A 23,818-nucleotide genomic window follows, 5' to 3' on the forward strand; every position below is an offset into this window, starting at 1 on the left:
TCCTCCGTGGTCTGTTCGGTTCAAGTCTATCAATCAGAGTCTTTTGGCAGGCAGGCTTCTTGGTTATAATAAAGTATAATTTTATTGTCTATAGGTTATATATTTTACATACAAATACTACTATATAAAATAAAGAAATATAAAAGAAAATAAATTACTATCTTAGTCGTTCGAAGGCTTCAATGGCAGGTCGTCATGTCAGGTCGTCTGGCACCGGAGAAGCTGTTGCAGAACCAGCATCTGATGTCCTCTTCGTACTTCAGCCTTTTATACCCAGCAGGTGCATTCCAATGTCCTGAGATACCATGAGTTTTTGGAAATCCCCTAAGAAAGTACCTATATAACCTCTCTACATCTTCGCATTCTATCTTCTCCGGATTCTTCTCCTCTGCTTCACTCTACGCCTGTCTACTACAGAACACTCGACGGTAACATTTGAATTCCTCTTGGTCATTCTTTTTAGCAAAGCTCTTTCTAATACATGTTTATTTCCTAGCTATGTTCTTGCTAGTACATGTTATAAACCTTTTCTTAATAAATGCTTTAAAACAACAAGTATGGTGTTTTACTTAATAAACTACTTTCAATAAAACGTATACCATACAAATGTGTGGTGTTTTACTTAATAAACTACTTTCAATAAAACGTATACAATACAAGTGTGTGGTGTCTTTCTTAATAAACTACTTTCAATAAAACGTATACAATACAAGTGTGTGGTGTCTTTCTTAATGAAGCTACACAATACAAGTGTTGTATAGAAGAAAAGGACATACTTGCAACAGGAAAATTGCATATTTCATTAACAAAGTTTAGGACAATCCAGGATTGTAAGCGCACTCTGATCACCAACACCAGGATTGAAGAGAGGAACGAGTGGAACCTGGAATTTGGCTTTCATGGTCAGGAGATGTTTGCTCTCTTTGACGTTGTAAAATGACAGCTGACCGTCATCATAATCTAACAGAACTCCCAGTCGTTCAGGTCTCGGTGTCAGTGAGAGTTTAACTTGTGTTTCAGTGTTAATGTAAATGCCATTAGCACCGTCTGAACACAAGAAGCAGTAACCGTGGAGTGGACTTAAATAAACCTCCTCCCTTACGGTGTAAATTCCATGCATCACCACACCAATTAACCAGTAGTTTTTAGGAGGTGTATTTTCTTGTACCAAATCTACCTCCCAATAGTGACGACCAGAGGTGAATATTTGTGTGCCATATGCACATAATTGATATGGAAATCCTTCTGTGTGTTTATATCCTGGACTCTCCCTCACTGATTTACAGTCCTCAGAAACCTTCAGATCTGGATGTGAATGCTCACGGTCAATAGTGATCTCAACTGTGAGAAAAAAAAAAAAACCACAGCAACAATTATCTCAATAATCATCATGTATATGAGATGATATTTGCACATACTGTATCTGCATTTATTACTGAAATGGTCATACCTGCATGCTTCCTCAGTTCTTCTATGTTTACGTCTCCCACAACTAAAATAAACAAGGAGATTTTAGAAGGAGAAAAAACTATAGCAAACAACATCTAGTTATCAGTATGTAGCAGTGGAAACGTTGCATTATAATAATTCTCCATATTAAAGTTATACATTGGATTACATTTACATTATGTAGACTTGCATAGAAAGTGCATTTATTGTGTTTGCAATAGTTTGTAAAATATACAATTGCGTCTCAAAAGAAGAAGCCGATGAGCAACAGAAGAGGACAAAAGTGTTTTGTTTCTTATTAGGTTTTAGCGTAGTTATTGTTGCTAGGACACATTGTTTTGCTTACTGTCTTTACCATGGTAAACGCATGCTAAAGTCAAGTTTGTTCACGTGTGTTGCATGGCTTTTCAATTTCAGTTTGCTAAGTAGTAAGACATGGCCTGCTATATTAAATAACGAGGTATCAGGCAAGTATATAATTAGTTACAGCACAGCACCAGCGGCCGCATCAGCCCTTGTGTGAAGATCGACAAGTGTAAAGACCAGCTATTTCAGCTTGTTCTCATCTGATGTACTCACTATGTGCTTACGCAATCTTTATTGTTAAAAGCGCTATATAAATAAAGTTGACTTGACTTTCAAATCTCTACAACTACTACTAACACTTGTAAATCACTAACTGTACGTTGGAGGCAGCACAATGTCCTCTACTACCTAACTGTCTTTTCCAATTGGTCTCTGGAACTGCCAGTCTCTTCTCATTCCAACCAGATGATCTGGCGGTAGCTGTTCACATTGCAGCCTGTCTGACAGACGTTTCTGGCTGGATGAATGAATGAATGAATGATGCATTTGTATAGCGCTTTCATTGTGTATTTCCATACACCCAAAGCACTTTACAATCATATGGGGGGATCTCTCCTCAACCATCACCAGTGTGCAGCATCCACGTGGATGATGCGTCAGCAGCCACAGTACAACGGCGCCGGTGCGCTCACCACACACCAGCTACAGGTGGAGAGGAGAGAGTGATGGAGCCAATTTAATGGAAGGGGATTATTAGGAGGCCATGATTGACTAGGGCCAGTGGAGGGAATTTGGCCAGGACACCGGGGTTACACCCCTACTCTTTACGAGAAGTGTCATGGGATTTTTTGTGACCACAGAGAGTCAGGACCTCGGTTTAACGTCTCATCCGAAGGACGGTGCTTTTTTTTTTTACAGTATAGTGTCCCCATCACTATACTGGGGCATTAGGACCCACATAGACCACAGGGTGAGCACCCCCTGCTGGCCTCACTAACACCTCTTCCAACAGCAACCTAGTTTTCCGAGGAGGTCTCCCATCCAGGTACTGACCAGGCTCAGCCCTGCTTAGCTTCAGTGAGCAACCGATCTTGGGCTGCAGGGTGATATGGCTGATAAGGACCATCACCTTCAACACAACTTGGCTAAGACAGAACTATGAGAATGGTCTTTAACGAGATGAAGAGAGGTGTGACTTAGGCCCTCTTCATCTTGTTGAAGACCATTCTCACAGTTCTGTCTTTCATTTTCACAGACCATTTGCACTGGCTGCCATTAGCTGCTCGCATCAAATTTAAGGTACTGATGTTTGCCTACAAGACAACCACTGGCTCTGCACCAGTATATACTTGCTAGTTCAGACTTGCATGCCTTCCAGAAGCTTGCGTTCTGTAAGTGAACGATGCCACGTGGTGCCATCCCAAAGACACACTAAATCACTCTTGATTGACCTTTTCCTGGATTGTTCCTAACTGGTGGGACAACCTGCCTATCTCAATTCGGTCAGCAATTTCCAAAAAAACATTCTGTGCGTCTTTTTCATCACCACCTGTCCAATTAATACTAGCACTTACTACAGCATCTATTATATTCTATTCTATAAGTTTATTTCTAATTTATTAAAGGGGTCATTGGGTGCAAAACTAACTTTTACATGTGGTTTGAACATTAATGTGTGTTGGTAGTTTGTGAACACAACCACCCTACAATGATAAAAATCCACTCAGTGGTATTTTTTTTAATCTTTAAAAATAAGGAAGACTCTAATTGTGTGATTGAGGTGTTCTGTTGTTGGATGTAATAATGAACACAGCAGTCGTCATTTACTACCGACATCTGAGCCTCTGAAGACGCAGAGGTTTAACATTACTTGTGCATATATCTTGGTGTGAATCATTCCTGATGCAGCTTCACCCACAGCAGAAGTGAGTATAACGGTTTTTATGCATCTTTGCAAATGGCCTTTCTTAATAATGTGCTTGTTGGCAAGTTTCGCTGATAAACGCGGCTAAATGCGGATAAATGCGGCTAAAGTAAACATTACAGACCCTAATCCCTCAGCAGAGAGGGGCAGGGCGAGCAGAGCTCGGTGGTATTTAAAGGGGCCATGTCTTAAATGAGCTGAAATTTTGCAGAGCTGATTTTGACAAGGTACAGGGGTGTTTTTTACACTACTATTAGTAATTTTTAACAAAAGTGTGATAGAGACTTTTCATTAAGACCCTAAGGAATCATATGAACTTGTGGAAAATGGGCATCCGATGACCCCTTTAAAAAGATTAGACTGAGACTTGTCAAAGCATGTGCATACTGCTGCTCTCTTGTTGGTCTGATTGCTTCTATTGTTCTCCTTAAACATCCAAGATGGCAGCACAGTTGGACTCCGTGGCTATTCCGGTCTCAAAGATGGTGTTTTTTTTTTGTCAGTTACATCCATGTGCACACAAACACAGCAGTGAGAAGTGAACAAACACACACCCGGTGCAGTGGGCAGCCATTGCTTCAGCACCCTGGGAGCAATTGGTGGTTCGGTGCCTTGCTCAAGGGCACCTCAGTCATGGTACTGAAGGTGGAAAGAGTGCTGTTCATTCACAATCCCCACCTTCAATTCCTGTCAGTACGGGAATTGAACTGGCGACCTTTGGGTTACAAGCCCAACTCTCTAACCATTAGGCCATGGTTACAAGACCCCACCCATTCCTTCCATAGTCTCTTCCAGCTCTTGCCATGAGGAAGACAGTACTGGAGCATCAAAATTGGCAGGGTGGGATTTTCATGCCAAATCACTCCCCTGTACATACGGGTATATAAGATGGCGGCGTGCATACACTCATTCAGACTTCTGATTTGGAGTCTTCGCTGACACAGAGCGTTCACTGGTGAAGATAAGAAGAGAAGCTTATTTGTTTAACCAGCTCCCGCTGGCAATCTACATTTCAGCGAGGCACTGCCTTGTGCTGTGGTCCTTCCCTGGGCAGACCGAACTAAAAGAGAAAATTTCTAACACCGTCATCGAGAGAATCTCTGAAACACGGGATATCTTTCTGGCCGTGTGCTTTTGGATGTGGTGCATATATGGCTTCCTTAGAGGGTCACGATCTCTGTCTTACGTGCCTGGGCTGTGATCACGTATTTACAGCCCAGTTTGGCGGGCCGTAATAGCCCCTCAGCTGTGCTGGTTAAAGATCAGGGTGACCTGAGGGTTACAAAGCAGGATGTTCCACCGGAAAACCCCCCACAGAAGTCCAGCTTCGTTGAGTTGCCAAAGGATGGCGTTCACTCGTCTCACAGCAAGCCTAGCGTCTCCTTTGGTACTCCAGAGGAAGACAGAATGTCCATCGCTGCATCAAAGGAGGGGCTTTCTATGGGGGGAGGGGCTTTCAAAACTGCTTTCAATGATTTGTTCAGAGTTTGACGGTTTTGCTATTGCAGGGGATTTTAATGTCAAGCATTTCTGCAGACTCTGTTGATCTTCTCCTGGAGTCCTTTAACTCAAAAGTTAAGAATGTCAAGACCGCTTTGTAAGTAATCTTCCTGACTTATCTGAATTCCTCAGCATATCCAATAGCTCAGAAAAACTTGATGATGTAATAGAAACTATGGACTCTCTCTTTTCTAGCACTTTAGATACAGTTGCTCCAGTGCGCCTAAAAAAGATTAAGAAAAACAGTCTAACACCGTGGTATAACGATCATACCCGCGCCCTAAAGAGAAAAGCACGAAAAACGGAACGCAGCTGGAGGAAAACAAAACTAGATGTTTTTCGTATTGCTTGGCGTGAATGTAATTTATCTTATAGGAAAGCATTAAAAACTGCCAGATCGGATTACTTTTCATCTCTCTTAGAAGAAAACAAACATAACCCTAGGTATTTGTTCAATACTGTGGTTAAATTAACTAAAAATATAGCAGCAACAGGTTTAGACATTTCCCAAAAGCACAGCAGTAATGACTTTATGACGTACTTTACCTCCAAGATAGACACTATTAGAGATAAAATTGTAACCATACAGCCGCCCGCTACAGTATCGCATCAGATAGTGCGTTGTAGATCTCCTGAGGAACAATTCCATTCATTCTCTATTATAGGAGAGGAGGAATTGTATAAACTTGTTAAATCATCTAAACCCACAACATGTATGTTAGACCCTATTCCATCTAAGCTACTAAAGGAGGTACTTCCAGAAGTCATAGATCCTCTTCTGAATATTATTAATTCGTCACTATCATTAGGATATGTCCCCAAAACCTTCAAAATAGCTGTTATTAAGCCACTCATTAAAAAACCACAACTTGACCCCTATGAATTAATTAACTACAGACCAATTTCGAATCTCCCTTTTCTGTCAAAGATACTAGAAAAGGTAGTATCCTCACAATTATGCTCCTTCTTAGAGAAAAATGGTATCTGCGAGGATTTCCAGTCAGGTTTTAGACCATATCATAGTACTGAGACTGCTCTAATTAGAGTAACAAATGACCTGCTATTGTCAAGCGATCGTGGTTGCATCTCTCTATTAGTGCTACTGGATCTTAGTGCCGCATTTGATACTATTGACCACAACATTCTTTTAAATAGACTTGAAAATTATGTAGGCATTAGTGGTAGTGCACTGGCATGGTTCAAATCGTACTTATCTGACCGTCATCAGTTTGTGGCAATAAATGAAGAGGTATCATTTAGATCGCAAGTGCAGTATGGAGTACCTCAAGGCTCAGTGCTAGGGCCATTACTTTTTACACTTTACATGTTACCCTTGGGAGATATCATCAGGAAACATGGTGTTAGCTTTCATTGTTACGCTGATGATACTCAGCTCTATATTTCTTCGCAGCCCGGCAAAACATATCCATTCGAAAAACTAACAGAATGCATAGCTGATATTAAAAACTGGATGGCGAATAACTTCTTACTGTTAAATTCTGAAAAAACAGAGGTATTAATTATTAGACCTAAAACCTCCACAAGTAATGACCTAAAACACAGTCTAATACTAGATGGCTGCTCTGTAAATTCGTCGTCATCAGTTAGGAACCTAGGCGTCCTATTCGATAGCAATCTCTCCTTTGAAAGCCACATTTCTAGCATCTGCAAAACCGCATTTTTCCATCTTAAAAATATATCGAAATTACGACCTATGCTATCAATGTCAAATGCTGAAACATTAATTCATGCGTTCATGACCTCAAGGATAGATTATTGTAATGCTTTATTGGGTGGTTGTTCTGCACGCTTAATAAACAAACTCCAGCTGGTCCAAAATGCAGCAGCTAGAGTTCTTACTAGAACCAGAAAGTATGAGCATATTAGCCCGGTTCTGTCAGCACTGCATTGGCTCCCTATAAAACATCGTATAGATTTTAAAATCTTGCTAATTACTTATAAAGCCCTCAATGGTTTAGCTCCTCAGTACTTGAACGAGCTCCTATCGTATTATAGTCCTTCACGTCCGCTGCGTTCTCAAAATTCTGGCAATTTGATAATACCTAGAATATCAAAATCAACTGCCGGCGGCAGATCATTTTCTTATCTAGCGCCTAAACTCTGGAACAATCTACCTAACACTGTTCGGGAGGCAGACACACTCTGTCAGTTTAAATCTAGATTAAAGACACATCTCTTTAACCTGGCTTACACATAAAATCATTAACACATTTCTATAATTCAAATCCGTTAAAGGATTGTTAGGCTGCATTAATTAGGTCAACCGGAACCGAAAACACCTCCCATAACACCTGATGCACTCGTTGCATCGTAAAAAGAATGGCATCTACGCTAATATTAGTCTGTTTCATTCTTATTCCGAGGTCACCGTAGCCTCCAGACCCAGCCTGTATCCGGATCAGATGGTCACTCCAGTCCCCCGGATCCAGTCCGTACCCAGCTTAGATCGTGGATCACCACCTAGAGATGACTTCAATAGCCGTGGATGTCAACCAGATGAGCTCCAAGGCGGATCATCAATGAAGACCTCGCCAACCTAGACGGCCATCGGCGCTACACCACAGGATCCTGATGAGTTCTCTACAATCAGACATTGGTACAAACTGTTGTTTGGTCTGGCCAGAGGAGAACTGGTCCCCCGACTGAGCCTGGTTTCTCCCAAGGTTTTTTTCTCCATTTCTGTCACCTGTGGAGTTTTGGTTCCTTGCCGCTGTCACCTCTGGCTTGCTTAGTTGGGGACATTTTCCAGCGATATCGTATACTATTTGAACTGAACTGACGATGATATCACTGAATTCATTGATGAACTGCCTTTAACTGAAAATTGATTGTTACAATAATGCGTTACTTACACACTATTGTGCTGTTTAAATACTGTGCAGTTGCTTTGACACAATCTGTATTGTAAAAGGCGCTATATAAATAAAGGTGACTTGACTTGACTTGACATTGCACCTGTGAAGGTCAGACAGATGACTGGCAAGAAATCACAGTGGAGAAAATCAACAGCAGTACAGAGTATGAAAAGACAATGTAGAAAAGCTGAGCGGATGTGGCGAAAGACGAAACTTGAAATTCACTATAGCATATATAAAGACAGCCTTCATGATTTCAATGTTAAACTAGGTAAAGCTAGACAAACATTCTTCTCGAACATTATAAACAGCAACTTAAACAACACTCGGACTCTTTTTGCTACCGTTGAGAGACTAACAAACCCCCCTAGTCAGATCCCTATTGAAATGCAATCCGACAGCAAATGCAATGAGTTTGCTTCCTTCTTTTCTGAGAAGATCAAAAATATCAGAAAGACAATTAGCACACCCTCAAGTTATGCAGAGGTCAGACAGATTCGACCGCAATTTCAAAAAGTCGTTACTATGTCTGCTTTTGAAGCAATCGATAGCAACATTTTGGAGGAAATAGTACAGCACCTTAAATCATCAACCTGCTACCTTGACACACTTCCCACATCTTTTTTCAAAAGTGTGCTTAACTGTTTAGAAGTAGATCTCTTAGAAGTGGTGAACACCTCACTTCTCTCTGGGACTTTTCCAAACTCCCTGAAAACTGCAGCTGTTAAGCCCCTTCTGAGAAAGAGCAATCTTGATAACACCATACTGAGCAACTATAGACCAATATCAAATCTTCCTTTTATAGGCAAGATTATTGAAAAGGTTGTTTTTAATCAGCTGAACCACTACATAAACTCAAATGGATACCTGGACCATTTCCAATCTGGTTTCAGACCACATCATAGCACAGAGACAGAGCTCATAAAGATAATAAATGATATTCGCCTAAATTGTGATTCTGGCAAAATATCAGTGCTGGTATTACTAGATCTCAGTGCTGCGTTTGACACTGTCGATCATAACATTCTTCTAGATAGACTGGAAAACTGGGTCGGGCTTTCTGGGATGGTTCTAAATTGGTTCAGGTCATACTTAGAAGAGAGAGGCTACTATGTGAGTGTAGGAGAACATAAGTCTAAGTGGACGTCCATGACATGCGGAGTCCCACAAGGCTCAATTCTAGCGCCGCTGTTGTTCAGCCTGTATATGCTCCCACTAAGTCAAATAATGAGAAAGAACCAAATTGCATATCACAGCTATGCAGATGATACCCAGATTTACCTAGCCTTATCGCCAAATGACTACAGCCCCATTGACTCTCTCTGCCAATGCATTGATGAAATTAACAGTTGGATGTGCCAAAACTTTCTTCAGTTAAACAAGGAGAAAACGGAAGTCATTGCATTTGGAAACAAAGATGAAGTTCATAATGTAAATGCGTACCTTGACACTAGGGGTCAAAAAACTAAAAATCAAGTAAAGAATCTGGGTGTGATTCTGGAGTCAGACCTCAGTTTCAGTAGCCATGTCAAAGCAGTAACTAAATCAGCATACTATCATCTCAAAAACATTGCAAGAATTAGATGTTTTGTTTCCCGTCATGACTTGGAGAAACTTGTTCATGCCTTTATCACCAGCAGGGTGGACTATTGTAATGGTCTCCTCACCGGCCTTCCCAAGAAGACCATTAGACAGCTGCAGCTCATACAGAATGTTGCTGCCAGGATTCTGACTAGAACCAGAAAATCAGAGCATATCACACCAGTCCTCAGGTCCTTACACTGGCTTCCAGTTATGTTTAGGATCGATTTTAAAGTACTTCTACTCGTTTATAAAGCAGTCAATGGCCTAGGACCTACATACATTGCAGACATGCTCACTGAATACAAACCCAACAGACAACTCAGATCACTAGGATCGAGTCAGTTAGTAATATCAAGGGTTCACACAAAACAAGGGGAATCCGCTTTTAGCTACTATGCCGCCCGCAGTTGGAACCAGCTTCCAGAAAAGATCAGATGTGCTAATACTGTACATTAGACACATTTAAATGCAGACTCAAAACTCATCTGTTTAGTTGTGCATTTATTGAATGAGCACTGTGCTATGTCCGAACAGATTGCATTATTTTATAATCATTTCTACTGTTTTAATAAATTTTTAAATCAAATTTTAAATCATTTAAAATGTTCTTAAATCTTCTATTTTTATTGTTGTGATTTATTATATTATGATTTTAATTCCTCTTATGTACAGCACTTTGAATTACCAATGTGTATGAAATGTGCTATATAAATAAACTTGCTTTGCCTTGCCTTGATGCTGATGAGTCTGCTGAGCAGCCCCCCTCTGCGGCAGCTGCTCAGTCGGAGTCTGATGTTGAACTTGGCGGCATCGGGTTAGAGGTGTCTAAGCCTCCCTCTCCTGAAAGCTTAAGGCTTGATGATTGGTTTCTGGGTACATGTAGCGATGTCCCACCTTGCTCCACCCAAAGTGCTCACCAAGACGTGGCTACCACAAGCTACCGTTCAAGTTGTTAACCTCGAAGTGCATTTTTTTTGTCTATGCGTCACCAGAATTGGTTTGAAGCCAGCGAACTGAAGGATGCTACTTTCATGCCTTGATCTGGGTTTGCTTTCGAGGGTCAGGCATACACTACGAATCAAAAGTTTAGACACACTTCCCCATTCTCTTTAAACAGTGTAGAGATACACTACCAGCAAAAGTTTGAACACAAAGTCCTCCATTTTGGCATGTCCCTGTCTCCCCGCATCCTCAGCTATCTTGGTGACTGGCTGATAATAGCTCATTTGTGAGATTTGATGTGTGAGAATAGGGACTTGGTGCTCCAGCACCTCAGCCATCTGGGCTTCAGGTCAACTGGGAGAAGAGCAAGCTCTCCCCTGCAGAGCATCTCTTTTCTCAGTATGGAGATGGATTTGGTCAACAACACAGCGTGCCTCATGATCAGTGGTGAACTGTCTGAGACTTTCTCAGGCACAAGACAGCGGCCTCCAGGAGGTTTTCCAGAGGCTCCTGGGACATATGACAGCCGCGGTCACACCGATCAGCTTGCTCCACATGTGACCACTTCAACGCTGGCTATACGACAGAGATGGCCATGGCACCATGGGACGCTCCCGATTGGCACTACCCCTGAATGTAGCTGCCTCTTCAGGCCCCTGGTCAGACCCTGTGTTCCTACGGGTACAAGTGCCCCTAGGCCAGGTGTCAAGGCACATAGTGGTCAACGCAGACGCCTCCCAGATAGGCTGGGGGACTGCAGTGGTATATCAATTGCCTCGAGTTGCTAACAGTACTTCTTGCTCTACGCCAGTTCCTTTCTGCTGCTGTGAGCCAGACACGTGCTAGTCCATACAGGCAAAACAGCAACTGTAGTATACATCAACCACCAGGCTGATTTACGCTGCCATCGAATGTTGCAACTTGCCCGCTGTCTCCTCTGGAGTCAGACGGCTCAAATCAAAGTGCGTTGTTCACTTTCCAGGAGAGCGTGATCGTGCAGCATGCACCATGCAAAGTGCTCTCATGATAGCTCAACCTTTCCTGGAGAATGACGACACCATCCCTAGGTGGTCCAGCTCATGTGGAGTCAAATTGGAGAGGCTCAGATAAATCTGTTTCCTCCCAGAAACCCTCCAATTGTCAGCTTCTCTAACGAGGCCCCCCTCGACAGGGACACACTGGTACTTAGCTGACCCCGGGGTCCCTCAAGTACCCCCTTTTCCCCAGTGAGCCTCCTTGCCAGACCTTGTGAATGGAGGACGAGGAGCAGGTTCCGCTGCTTGCGCCTTACTGGCCCCCCTCCTTGGAAGAATTCCCTGAGGAGGGACCTCCTTCTCAGGGGATGGGCACCATCTGGCACCCACGCCCTGATCTATGGAACCTACATTTGTGGCTTCTGGTCAGGATGTGGTAGACCTCACTGGCCTTGTAAAAATAAAAAAAACTCCTAGATCAGTGGAGAGCTCTTCGAGCCACTTGGTTCAGTCGAGCTGAAATACCTGTCGCTTAAGACTTTGCTCCTGACCACGCTCGCCTCCATCAAGAGGGTGTGGGACCTGCAAGCATTTTCAGTCAATGAGAAGTGCTTTGAATAAACATACCGGCTAACTCTCACGTGACCTTGAGACCCCGGCCTACTTATGTGTCCAAGGTTCCCATCACTCCCTTCCGGGATCAGGTGGTGAACTTGCAAGCTCTGCTCCCGGGGGAGGCAGACCTGACTTGCTGTGTCCTGTTTGCAAACCTGCACATTTACGTGGACCGCACCTGAAGCTTCAGCGCTCTGAGCAGCTCTTTTGTTTGCTTTGGGGAACAGCAGAAAGGAAAGGTTGTCTCCAACAGAGGTTGACCCATTGGGTGGTACTTGCCATCACTTTGGTGTTCGAGTCCAAAGGTGAGCCTATGCGCTGGCGCACAGCACCTCTCTAGCAGACATAGGTAGAGGTGTGGGCTGGGCAACACCCAATACCTTCGCTAGATTTTATAATCTGCGCATTTGAGCCTGCATCCTCCCGTGTGGTAAGGTAACATCAGGTAATTTGCAAGAGGACGGATCGGTGTCGGCTTGCTGCGCCATTCTTTACGGATCCGTGTGCTGTTCCCACAACTGTTCCCTATTGGTTAACTTGTGGTTCTTCGTGCCCCGCAGCCCAGACTAGGATGGAGTAGTCCGTGACTGTGCTCCGGTAGGGGGTCTCCTTCGCCCACTCTGGTTGGGGCATCATGTCTCAGTATTCTCCACAGTGACTTCACTGTGTTTGTGAGGAAGACAAAAGGAGGTTGTGATGGACTTCAGGAGAAACTCTGAGGTAAAACCTCCCTTTTGCCATGTCCCTGTCTCCCTGCGTCTTTTCCAAAAACTCTCAGAAGGTTGCTCTAGCTCTGCTTTGGAAGCAAGGCATCCGCATCCTCAGCTTTTTTGGCGACTGGCTGATAATAGTTTCCCTTCATATATCTATGACTTAGGTATATTCTTTCTTTCTATTCCACATGACTGAAGTTCTCCGTCCCCCCAACGGTTGCTTCAGAAAATCTGGCACACAGGGTGTTGGGCAGGTAACGTGTTCAAGTCCATCTATTCCAACACACTTGCCTGTCAGCATTTGTGCCCCAACTACGTAACACGGTTTAGAATTGTGGCATTTTCCATGGGTAGATCCAAAATACGTCACTCGACAAAACGTTGGAGTAAACAACTGAGAGGGAATGTCTAGGTTACATCTGTAACCCCCGTTCCCTGAAGGAGGGAACGAAGAAGTTATGTCCCCCTGCCACAATCCTGGACTGCGCTGACTGTGAGGTTAAGGCTCGGCTGCTCAGCAGAAACCTGAATTAGTGTATGCACGCCGCCATCTTATATACCCGTATGTACGGGGTAGTGGCTAGGCATGCAAATTCCACTCGCCAATTTTCAATGGCCTTTTCTCTTTAGCTCAGAGGTGATAGAGCTCCTGAGTACGATCCCAAATACGTCACTGGACATAACGTCTCCGATCCCTCCTTACAGATGTAACCTAGACGATTACCGCTCTTAGTAGGTTAACTATGTATAGGTTTATAATCGTTACTTCTATTGTTATATGTATTTATTTATGTCAGTTAACCACTGTCAGAAAAGATTCTTCTGATTCATGAAACTTTGTATGTTAAATTAAGTTCATGTTACTTACTTTCACCAACTGGTTTCTTCCCTGCAAAACAGAATCAGAAATATCAACACATCAGAATCAGAAGGAGCTGTGTTACCTAGTGTGCTTACACACAAGCAGGGCCGGCCCATGGCATAGGCGGAATAGGCAAATGCTAGGGGTGCTGCTGATCCCTGATTTTTTTTTTTTAACTATGTATTTTTTTTTACTACCAATACTACTTCAAAGCTTTGATTTTAAAATATATAAAAAAAGGATTGTCACACAAAAACAACTATTTTATAGCTCTCCAGACTTCGAAGCATGATCAATCTTCCCCCACACAGCCGCACTTCCATGTACCTGATTCAGTTACCTGATTGTGACATTCAATAATAAATTACCACTATGTCAAAAAGACCGAACCCCTCTAGTGCCCAAGGGGGAAAAAATAATAGAAAAAGAAGGAAAACGGCACAAAGTCAGATTTAACGTTATTTAATTAATGATGATCATATAAATAAAATAGATAAGGTAAAAGTTTGTGAACAAATTTTATGTTGGCCTAGTCTAAAAGTTTAAAATAGGGTAATAGCTAACAATGTCTGGAGTTCCAGAGATCCGAGATTTTTGTGTCACATGATTCAAAATGTTTTTACGCTATAGTTGTGTGGTAGCCTATTTGGCTATTTATGGCATTTTTGTAATGCTTGTTTATAACTGGGCTTATTAAAAATAACATTTTAAGTAAAATTCACTTTAAAGATGTACATTTCTCAGTTTAATTTGTGGTGATAATGTTAGAAATGGCTGTAGTTTAGTAGAACATTGCTGCCATCTACTGGAAATTGAACACTTCAAAATTATTTTTAAGATTAAACAGTAAAGTTACTGTATGCTAGAAGTGTTCGCATAAAACTGTATTAGTTTTGTGCATGAATACCAGATGTAATTATTCTTGCTGTTTGTGTTTAATTTATAATGCGACTAAGGCAGCTATTTTATAGTTTCACTGGAAATAATTTAAAATAAGGTTAATTTTCCATAACTAACATGAACAAAAGTAATTATTAGTGTTGCAAATGTATTGTTCATTGTAAGTTCAAGTTAGTTAATACATTCACTAATGTTAACAAATGATGTCTTATTGTAAGTGTTACCATTTCACTATCATCATCTTTTTTTAAATAAGAAATTGTAACATCCAATAGACACATTTAATCCCAATTCTATTTTCTACCCCTTCGCCTTCCCCTCGCCCCTTCCCCTTGTCCCTTGAAACAAAGTGGAAAGGGGAAGGGCTAAAATATTTCCCCTAAGAAATGGGACACCAGTACGACACTTATACGTCATCATACGTTGTCGCTAGTTCCTCATGTTACGTCAGAGGACATGCGCAGATGTTTATCACTCATTCCAAGATGTCAAAAATGTTGTCATGTTGCAAAAAGTACAAATGTACGGTGTACGCACCGTTCATTCACATGTGGCCGTAAGCAAAACAAACAACGCATTATCACATGCGCAGCAAATTGCTAATCAGTGTAGTGGTGCCGGGAGAAGTGCTATATGCTTCATTTGTGAATTTCGTTTTGAACTTTCTATTTGAACGCATTCGTTTACTGGATCCTTGGACTAAAATGTTCACAGGGGTTCACTGGATTAAGAAATTTCTGATCGTAAAAATCTGCTTCTTTTTATTTGTAAGGTATCGTTTTTATTATAATGTACTGATTTAAATTACTGGTGCGGGAGACGGAGCGGGCGCAGGTGCATTAGGCGCAATCATCAAATACATTTCAAAGCAAGCCGGCGCCACGGCCCTGACTGCATCATGACTGCCTTTATTTTGAGTTTTTAGCAAATATTTACATTTATTCACATGACTGGATGTGGTGGACTGCCATGATGTTGGCTAATGCAGGACACTACTGAATAATGCGAATCAGAGGGGATTTAAAAAGTGGAAGTGTGTATGCACCGTATACCTGCGTACACCCTCCACTTCACCACCGTTGCAAATTGCCGTGCCACTGGTCTTTCGTGTTTCTAACATGCAGTCAAGTGTATATGACATAAACATATATTTTGTAATATCGGGCAATCAGTGCTATCTGCTAGCAAACTTAAGCGTTTTTTTGCAAACGTTTATTTACAAAACAAAACCATAAACACAAACACAAGATTGAAGGTAATATACATCTAATGAAACATTGTCATGAAAATGCTTATTAAAGGCAAAAATTATTTATATTTATGAGTCTGCTTGCTCAAGTGAGCAGCCATGTTGGAAATTTCTCTTAGCCCTTCATTTGAAGTGAGGTCCTGAGAAATCTTCGTTTGGAGGGCTATCTGGCCCTTCCCCTTACCTCTACCCCTCCAACCAAAAGAGAAATGAGACACCCCTACCCCTTCACGTGAACGCGCCAAACGGAGGGGTAGGGCTAAGTGTAGGGGTAAGGGGTAGAATTGGGATTGAGCCTTACTCCTCCATTTCTCTCTTCATATGCACTTTTATAATATCTAGCTATGCAGTTTCTGTGTGAATGTTTGAACACAATGATTATTGGTGGAATGGGCTGTTAGGCAAGGGGCGCCAGGTAAAATCTAACCTAGGGAAGCAAATTGGCCAGGGCCGGCCCTGCACACAAGGAATTTGCCTTTGGTGCAAAAACTTCCAAGTATAGGTTCTGACAAGACAAATAATGAAGTGATTAAAAATTAAAATACAAAAACAATACACAATAGACAAAAAGACAATATACAGGAAATGTATGTTAGTGAATAACATACGTATAAATATAACACATGAGATGATGGATAAAGAAAACTTGAAGATTAATTCTTCTGTTACCTGTTAGTCTCTCTCTGTATTTGTACAGGATAAAGGCAACCAAACCCAAGCCCAGAAGAGCAAAAATGAAAAGAGTGAAGAAAAGAGCCTTCCATGGACCTGATGAATCTGAAAAACAGAAACCAGATGGATCTATTCTATACACGTAGAAACATACTTTTAAAGCTCTTGTCAACATAAAAAAATAGTTTGCAACCTATTTTTCTTCTAAAGCAGGATTGAAAACAAAATGTAGTATTTGAATTGATTGGATGGTTGAAAAGTAAGAGGGAATGATGACTAACAAGAAAACTGACAGAGCACAATAAGACCAGAAACAAGCATTTAGGAATGTATGCTGATATATTATAAATTATATTTGTACAAATATAAATTAAATAAACCTTTAGTTAAGGTCATAGGGGAAAAAAAATAAAAATACTGGAAATTATCACAGGCCCGGTGTTCAAGCAATCTTGGTTACTTCCTTTGAGATATCTACAATTAATGTTATCTACAGTGTACAATGTAATGTTCTCTAACCTGAAGAGATGACGGCCTGTACGCCAATGCTACTTTGTTTTAACTCTCCAGTTCTAAGGGACATTGAACATGAAATCACTTGAGCATCTGAGCGAGAGACGGCTATCCAGCTGTGGACAGAGAACATCTCATCTGCTCCACGACTGTGAGATGATCCTCCAGGTTGGAGAACCCTTCTGTCATCTGATACCCATGCAACATTGGGTTCTGGATACCAACCGCTGGACTTGCAGCTGATGTTCACACGTTCATCATCAAGAGGCTTTGGAAATAGGACAGGAGTGGATCCTAAAGCTGGAGGAGAGAAAGATGTTCAGATCTTCTCCAGACACAAAAACTGCATATAGTAGGTTTATTGTTTAACAGTGTAATTCTCTTCTGATATTTGAATGATTTTCCAGGGTCCTAAAACAGTTGCTGAACTGAAGCTGAGCATACACTGTGTGATTTTTGTCCGATTTTGAAATGATTTCTTAGGTGTGCGACAGGGGTGTAGCCACGGGTGTGCCGGTGCCACCCACAGTGGCAGCTGGCACACCTAAAAATAGATGTAGAAATATTTTTTTATAATCTTAATAAACATGAATGACGCTAAAGAGGGGCTAGCAACTGTTTCAACCCCCCCCCCCCCCCCCCCAAAAAAAAAAAAAAAGCACCCACACACATAAAAAATAAATAAAAGAAAAACCTTTGACTCATTACACATGCATAACTTGTGCATTGCAATATAATGTGACGTGATTAGCACACTTTCAAAATGTCACAGCGTTTTATTTTAACAACAAAAATGGCTAAGTAGGCCTGCCCCTGACTAAAGAATTCTCTAGTCAACTACTCATATGTTTACGTAAAATTTATTAATATAATAACCTACTAATTTGTAGGTTGTCTCAGCAGATCCCAAGAAGGTCGACGCCATATACCAAGCCGACAAGCCAAAGGATGCTGCAGAGGTCAGAAGTCTTTTGGGCATGACTGCTCACGGTTCATCCCTAATTTCGCTACAGTAACAGAGCCCCTTCGGATAGCTTACGAGGAAGAACACGACCTGGCAGTGGGACGCAGAACAGGATGCAGCACTGAGCACACTGAGAGAGAATCTTACCAGCGAGACCACGATGGCATACTTTAAGCCGAACAGATAAACAGAGCTCATCGTTGACGCTAGTCCAGTCGGGCTAGGGGCAATACTGCTGCAAAAAGACAAAGAAAAGAAACATGTCTTTGCATATGCTAGCCGAGCACTCAGTGACGTTGAGAGGTGCTACTCTAAAACAGAGCGTGAATCGCTCGCAATTGTATGGAGCTGCGAACACTTTCATCTCTACATCTACGGCAAAGAGTTCACAATGGTGACGGATCATAAGCCGCTCGAACTCATCTGGAACAACCCAAGGTCCAAGCCGCCTGCCCGCATCGAGCGATGGGGACTCCGGCTGCAGCCATACAACCCCAAAATAGAATATAGGAAAGGGACTGATAGTCCAGCAGACTACTTGTCCCGCCATCCAATCCCAGCACAGACACCTACCAAAAACACCCGTGCCACAAAAGTGGCTGAATAATATGTAAACTTCATCATGCAGAACAACACATGCAACATTACAAAAGGTTAGTGCTCTCATACGCAACAATGCATGGCACACAGTCACGAAAGACACCGCGCTAAGACAGTATGAATATGTGAAAAGCGAGCTCACAGTATCACACGAAAATGACATCATACTTAAAGTCCATGTTGCAAGTTAAAAAAAAATTCGAGATAAACATATATTCGTGTATGAAAATACAATACAAATCGTTAATGCAGGATTTGAAAATATTTTACAAGACGTAAGGGCACAAATTTAGAAGACAAAGTGACGATTTCCTGGACCGCTCTCAAAAACAGCTTTTTTTCCAGACCGCGTCATATGACGTCACGACAGGTAGTCGTTCGCCTAGCTCTGTTGCTATTCAGTAGGAGCAGTCGTGAGTTAGTGTGTTTTCAGTCGTTATTTTTAATTTCAATTGATCATTGTCATGGTAAATTATTGTGTTTATGGAGGGTGTGCAAACTCCAGCCTGTCAGGACATCATGTCCACGGGTTTACTTACAATGAAAAGAACGGCGCTGTCTTCCGGATCTGGGTGCGTTTGTGCGGGTGAAGAGACGAGCCTATACTAATGCATCTGCTTCGAAAAACGCGTTCACTTTACACCGGAGGATTATCATCCCGGCGATATGATACAGTTCAATATGGGATGCTGAAGCAAGAACCAAGTGAGGGTCAAAACTGTTGCAGTTTCTTCAGTGCACACAGCAGCTTCATCGGCCCCGCGGTCAGCCTGGTTCGTCCGAAGCCGTCAGAGATGCAGACGAATACGTGAAATGTGTACCGTAAGTCTTGTTTTTTCTTCTCATAACTTCGCAAAACGACCAAATCCGTGAATATATTTATTTAAATAATGAGACACAACGAGATGTGTATAAGTCGAGGTAAAGCACTGTAGCTAGCTTGTAACGTTAGGCATTAGCAATGTAAGTTTAAGAACCATGTAAAAATGGTAACGTTACCATATGAGAAGGCATTACTGTCACGACCACACACACAGGGAGAAGGTGAGTATCTTTCAAGGTATTTATTAACAAACGTGCACAGTTCAACACACGTGCAAACGGGTGAATAAAGGTCTGTGGTCAAATCTTCAAACACAACACAACAGGTGAGTTCAAGTTCATAAGTAGTATAGCGTTAGCAACAGTCACTTCCCTTTAACACGAGTAACGTGTTTCATAGGAGATCATCGGGGAAATCCACGAGGAGCATTTGATGTGTTTCACAGGAGAACATCAGAGCAATCCACGAGGAGCACAGGAGAACATTGGAATTATCCACGAGGAGCACAGGAGAGACAACAGGAGGGGGAGAAGATCCACAGAGAAACATCCATGCAACTTCGATACCAGCCGCTGAGTGAATGTTTGGGGAGAGTATTTGAAGGGAGTGGTGATTACAGGTGCAGGTGACGGTGATAGAGCTCTGGTGATGGGCGTGGTGCAGTGATTGGGACTGAGGGAACGTGCTGAGGGTGTGACATAGCCCCCCCCCCAAGGGGCGGCTTCCAGACGCTCCAAAAAACAGGAAGAAACAGTCCAGGGGAGCGGTGGGGGGGCCAGGAGACTGAGGCAGAACAGGTTGGGCAAAGTCCCTCCAGAGCAGAGCAGGAGATTCAGGAACCCTCCAGGGCAGAGCCGAAGGCGGAGCAAGGGGTTTAGGAGCCCTCCAGGGCGGAGCAGGAGGCGGAGCGGCCCTCCAGGGCGGAGCAGGAGGCACAGGAGCCCTCCAGGGTGGTTTGGGAGGCGCAGGAGCCCTCCAGGGCGGAACAGGGGGCCGCATCATGGACAGGGACCTGGGGAGAGCAGAGATAGAGGAGGCAGACAGAGCAGGGAGGAGCCAGATGGTAGTCCAGAGTCCAGCCCGGACGAAGCCCCAGAGCGGAGTCGAAGGAGGGAGGAGCCATGGTGGAGAGATGGCAGATGACACCCTGGGGACGAGCGATGGAGACGGAGCTACTGGCAGAGGTGACCCAGGTGGAGCCGAGCAGACGGAGGGCCAGGGTGACACAGAGGTTCCAGAGGGCCAAGGCGGAGCTGATGGCTCAGGCGACTGAGGCGGAGATGTGGATCCGGAAGACCGCAGCAGAGCCGGAGCGACAGAGGACAAAGGCGGAGCTGATGGCTCAGGCGACTGAGGCGGAGATGTGGATCCGGAAGACCGCAGCAGAGCCGGAGCGACAGAGGACAAAGGCGGAGCTGGAGGGAAGGAGGAGCCTGACAGAGCCGGAGGGACAGAGTGACAAGGCGAAGCCGGAGGAATGGAGTCCCGAGGCGGCGGATGGTCGACGACTGACCAAGGCGGAGCCGGAGGGACGAGGGAGCCCGGTGGAGCTGGTGGGATGACGGGCCACGGTGGAGATGAGGGAGCCAGGAGCCAAGGCGGAGCCGGGGGGACGAGGGAGCCCGGTGGAGCTGGTGGGATGACGGGCCACGGTGGAGATGAGGGAGCCAAGAGCCAAGGCGGAGCCGAAGGGTCGGAGGACCGAGGTGGAGTCCAGGACTCGGAGGCTGGAGGTAGAGACTGGGGATCGACCTGCCTAGGCGGAGCTGGAGCCTGGGAGTCCCGAGATGGGTCCACAATCCTGGATGGCGCAGCCTGAGGGAGAGCTGAGGGACAGACAGGCACTAGCAGAGACAGGGCTGAGGAACTGGCTGCTTTGAGTGGAGGCGGGAGAGGGAGGCTGGGTGGGAACTTCAGAGACTCTGGACGGCTGGACGGGACCAGCGCGGATTCAGGAGAACTGGACAAGACCAGTGGAGATTCTGGACGGCTGGGCGGAACCAGCGGGGACTCAGGACGGCTGGGCGGAACCAGCGGGGACTCAGGACGGCTGGGCGGAACCAGCGGGGACTCAGGACGGCTGGGCGGAACCAGCGAAGGCTCTGGAAGGCTGGATTGCACCAACGGGGGCTCTGGGCGGCGTTCTTGAGGTGCGGGCTCTGGACGGTGCTCTTGAGGAGCGGGCTCTGGACGGCGCTCTTGAGGAGCGGGCTCTGGACGGCGCTCTTGAGGAGCGGGCTCTGGACGGCGCTCTTGAGGAGCGGGCTCTGGACGGCGCTCTTGAGGAGCGGGCTCTGGACGGCGCTCTTGAGGAGCGGGCTCTGGACGGCTGGACGACCCCAGCGGAGATTCAGGAGGGCTGGGCGTCTCCAGCGGAGACACTGAAAGAGCTAGCTCTGGGCGAGCGGTCACTGGAGGGCGCTCTGGCGGCGCAGTCACTGGAGGGCGCTCTGGCGGCGCAGTCACTGGAGGGACATCGGCCATTTTGGCCGGGGAAACCGGAACGTCGGCCATTTTGCGAGCTAGCATGGCCGCCCGCACTGACCTCAATGGTGGGTCGCGCACGCTGGCCATCAGGATTGGCCACGACGTAGGAGGGTTGGTCGCGGGCTCCAGGCTGGCAAGGTGGGAGAAGCTATTGGTTTGGTATGTGAGGGGTTCAGGCGGGGGGTAAGCCGGCAAGACGGGCTGGGTTTCGTAGTGGGTTGGATGAGGAAACTTACCATCACTCTTTATTTCTTTAACCTCGATACTAGAGCCATTTATATAAAGAGTGAGGTTGATTAGTTCAATCAAGGAAAAATCAAATATGGGGGAGTTGCATCGGATTGTTTCCGCATCCAAACCCATACGAAACACCACAGCAAGAGCGAAGTCAGGCCAGCTTACCTGATGGGAGAGCTCAAGGAATTCCTCCACATACCACTCCAATGTTCGCCCACCTTGCCGTAGGTTCCGTAGCCTGTCCTCAGCGTCCGACAGTTTTAATGCTTCGGGAGAGACACCGCTGAATGCTGCGTTCGCCTCCATGAGTGAGCTGAAGAAATAATTTTTTGCAGGGCTGGTATCCTGTCACGACCACACACACAGGGAGAAGGTGAGTATCTTTCAAGGTATTTATTAACAAACGTGCACAGTTCAACACACGTGCAAACGGGTGAATAAAGGTCTGTGGTCAAATCTTCAAACACAACACAACAGGTGAGTTCAAGTTCATAAGTAGTATAGCGTTAGCAACAGTCACTTCCCTTTAACACGAGTAACGTGTTTCATAGGAGATCATCGGGGAAATCCACGAGGAGCATTTGATGTGTTTCACAGGAGAACATCAGAGCAATCCACGAGGAGCACAGGAGAACATTGGAATTATCCACGAGGAGCACAGGAGAGACAACAGGAGGGGGAGAAGATCCACAGAGAAACATCCATGCAACTTCGATACCAGCCGCTGAGTGAATGTTTGGGGAGAGTATTTGAAGGGAGTGGTGATTACAGGTGCAGGTGACGGTGATAGAGCTCTGGTGATGGGCGTGGTGCAGTGATTGGGACTGAGGGAACGTGCTGAGGGTGTGACAATTACTGGTCAGTTATCCTCCGTTTGTTAATATTATAATCATCAAGTCTACAGCTTAGTCACATTGTTTGCACAGCTAATTTGTGATTTTTTTTGTCATGTGTGTTTTTAGGGTTTTGGGAGACATTGCAAGACATGAGGATGTGTGAAGATCTGAAGCAGTGGAGCCAGCTGTTATTAACCACCTCTAAAATAACACATTAGTGTGATAACCACACTGAAAATATTTTTCTTTCAGTTGTATATGTTTGGTACATCTACATATATTAACAGTTGCAATGTTGTGTGTTTTAAGTTGGGTATTAACCGTACTATGAAATAATATTTACGATTTATTGCTGCATAAATTAAACTGAATTGAATGAGCCATAAATGCAGATCTGCTTGATATATATGTGTTGTTGACCTCATAAAAACATTTATACATTAAGACAATTTGTTATTGTGATTATTTTTTTATTGATTGTCACCAAAATGGGGCCATTCAAAACCTTTATAAAGTAATCCTTCCTCTGTAACATGTTTAATAGCTGACACAACACATGCAGGTAAGGGCTTCCTGATGAATACCAGCAGACAACTTGACTGTATGCTGTCAATATTAATTGTCTTATACCAATGGCATTAAAAAGTTTTACTTTATAGGTATTTGTGACCTAAATATAGTCAACCTGTAATTGAGATTACATTTTACTGTTTATTTGTACGTACAAGTATTTTGATCAGAGTAATAAATTATCTCTACCATAAACTTACTCATGCCTTTGCCTGAAATGCA

General features: G+C 44.0%; 1 protein-coding gene across 1 annotated transcript in view; it reads right to left on the reverse strand.

The window, feature by feature from the left end:
* Nucleotides 1-802: 802 nt before the first annotated feature.
* Nucleotides 803-23,818, reverse strand: part of LOC141331752 (butyrophilin subfamily 2 member A2-like) — a 34,011-nt gene continuing 10,995 nt past the window's right edge. Inside the window, exons 4-8 of the mRNA XM_073836781.1 lie at nt 17,086-17,379; nt 16,564-16,671; nt 13,752-13,772; nt 1,451-1,492; nt 803-1,341 (exon numbers count right to left, since the gene is read on the reverse strand). Coding sequence (XP_073692882.1) covers nt 803-1,341; nt 1,451-1,492; nt 13,752-13,772; nt 16,564-16,671; nt 17,086-17,379 — 1,004 coding nt within the window. The remainder of the gene's footprint in view (nt 1,342-1,450; nt 1,493-13,751; nt 13,773-16,563; nt 16,672-17,085; nt 17,380-23,818) is intronic.

Source organism: Garra rufa, chromosome 3, assembly GCF_049309525.1.
Source record: "Garra rufa chromosome 3, GarRuf1.0, whole genome shotgun sequence".
NCBI lineage: Eukaryota > Metazoa > Chordata > Actinopteri > Cypriniformes > Cyprinidae > Garra > Garra rufa.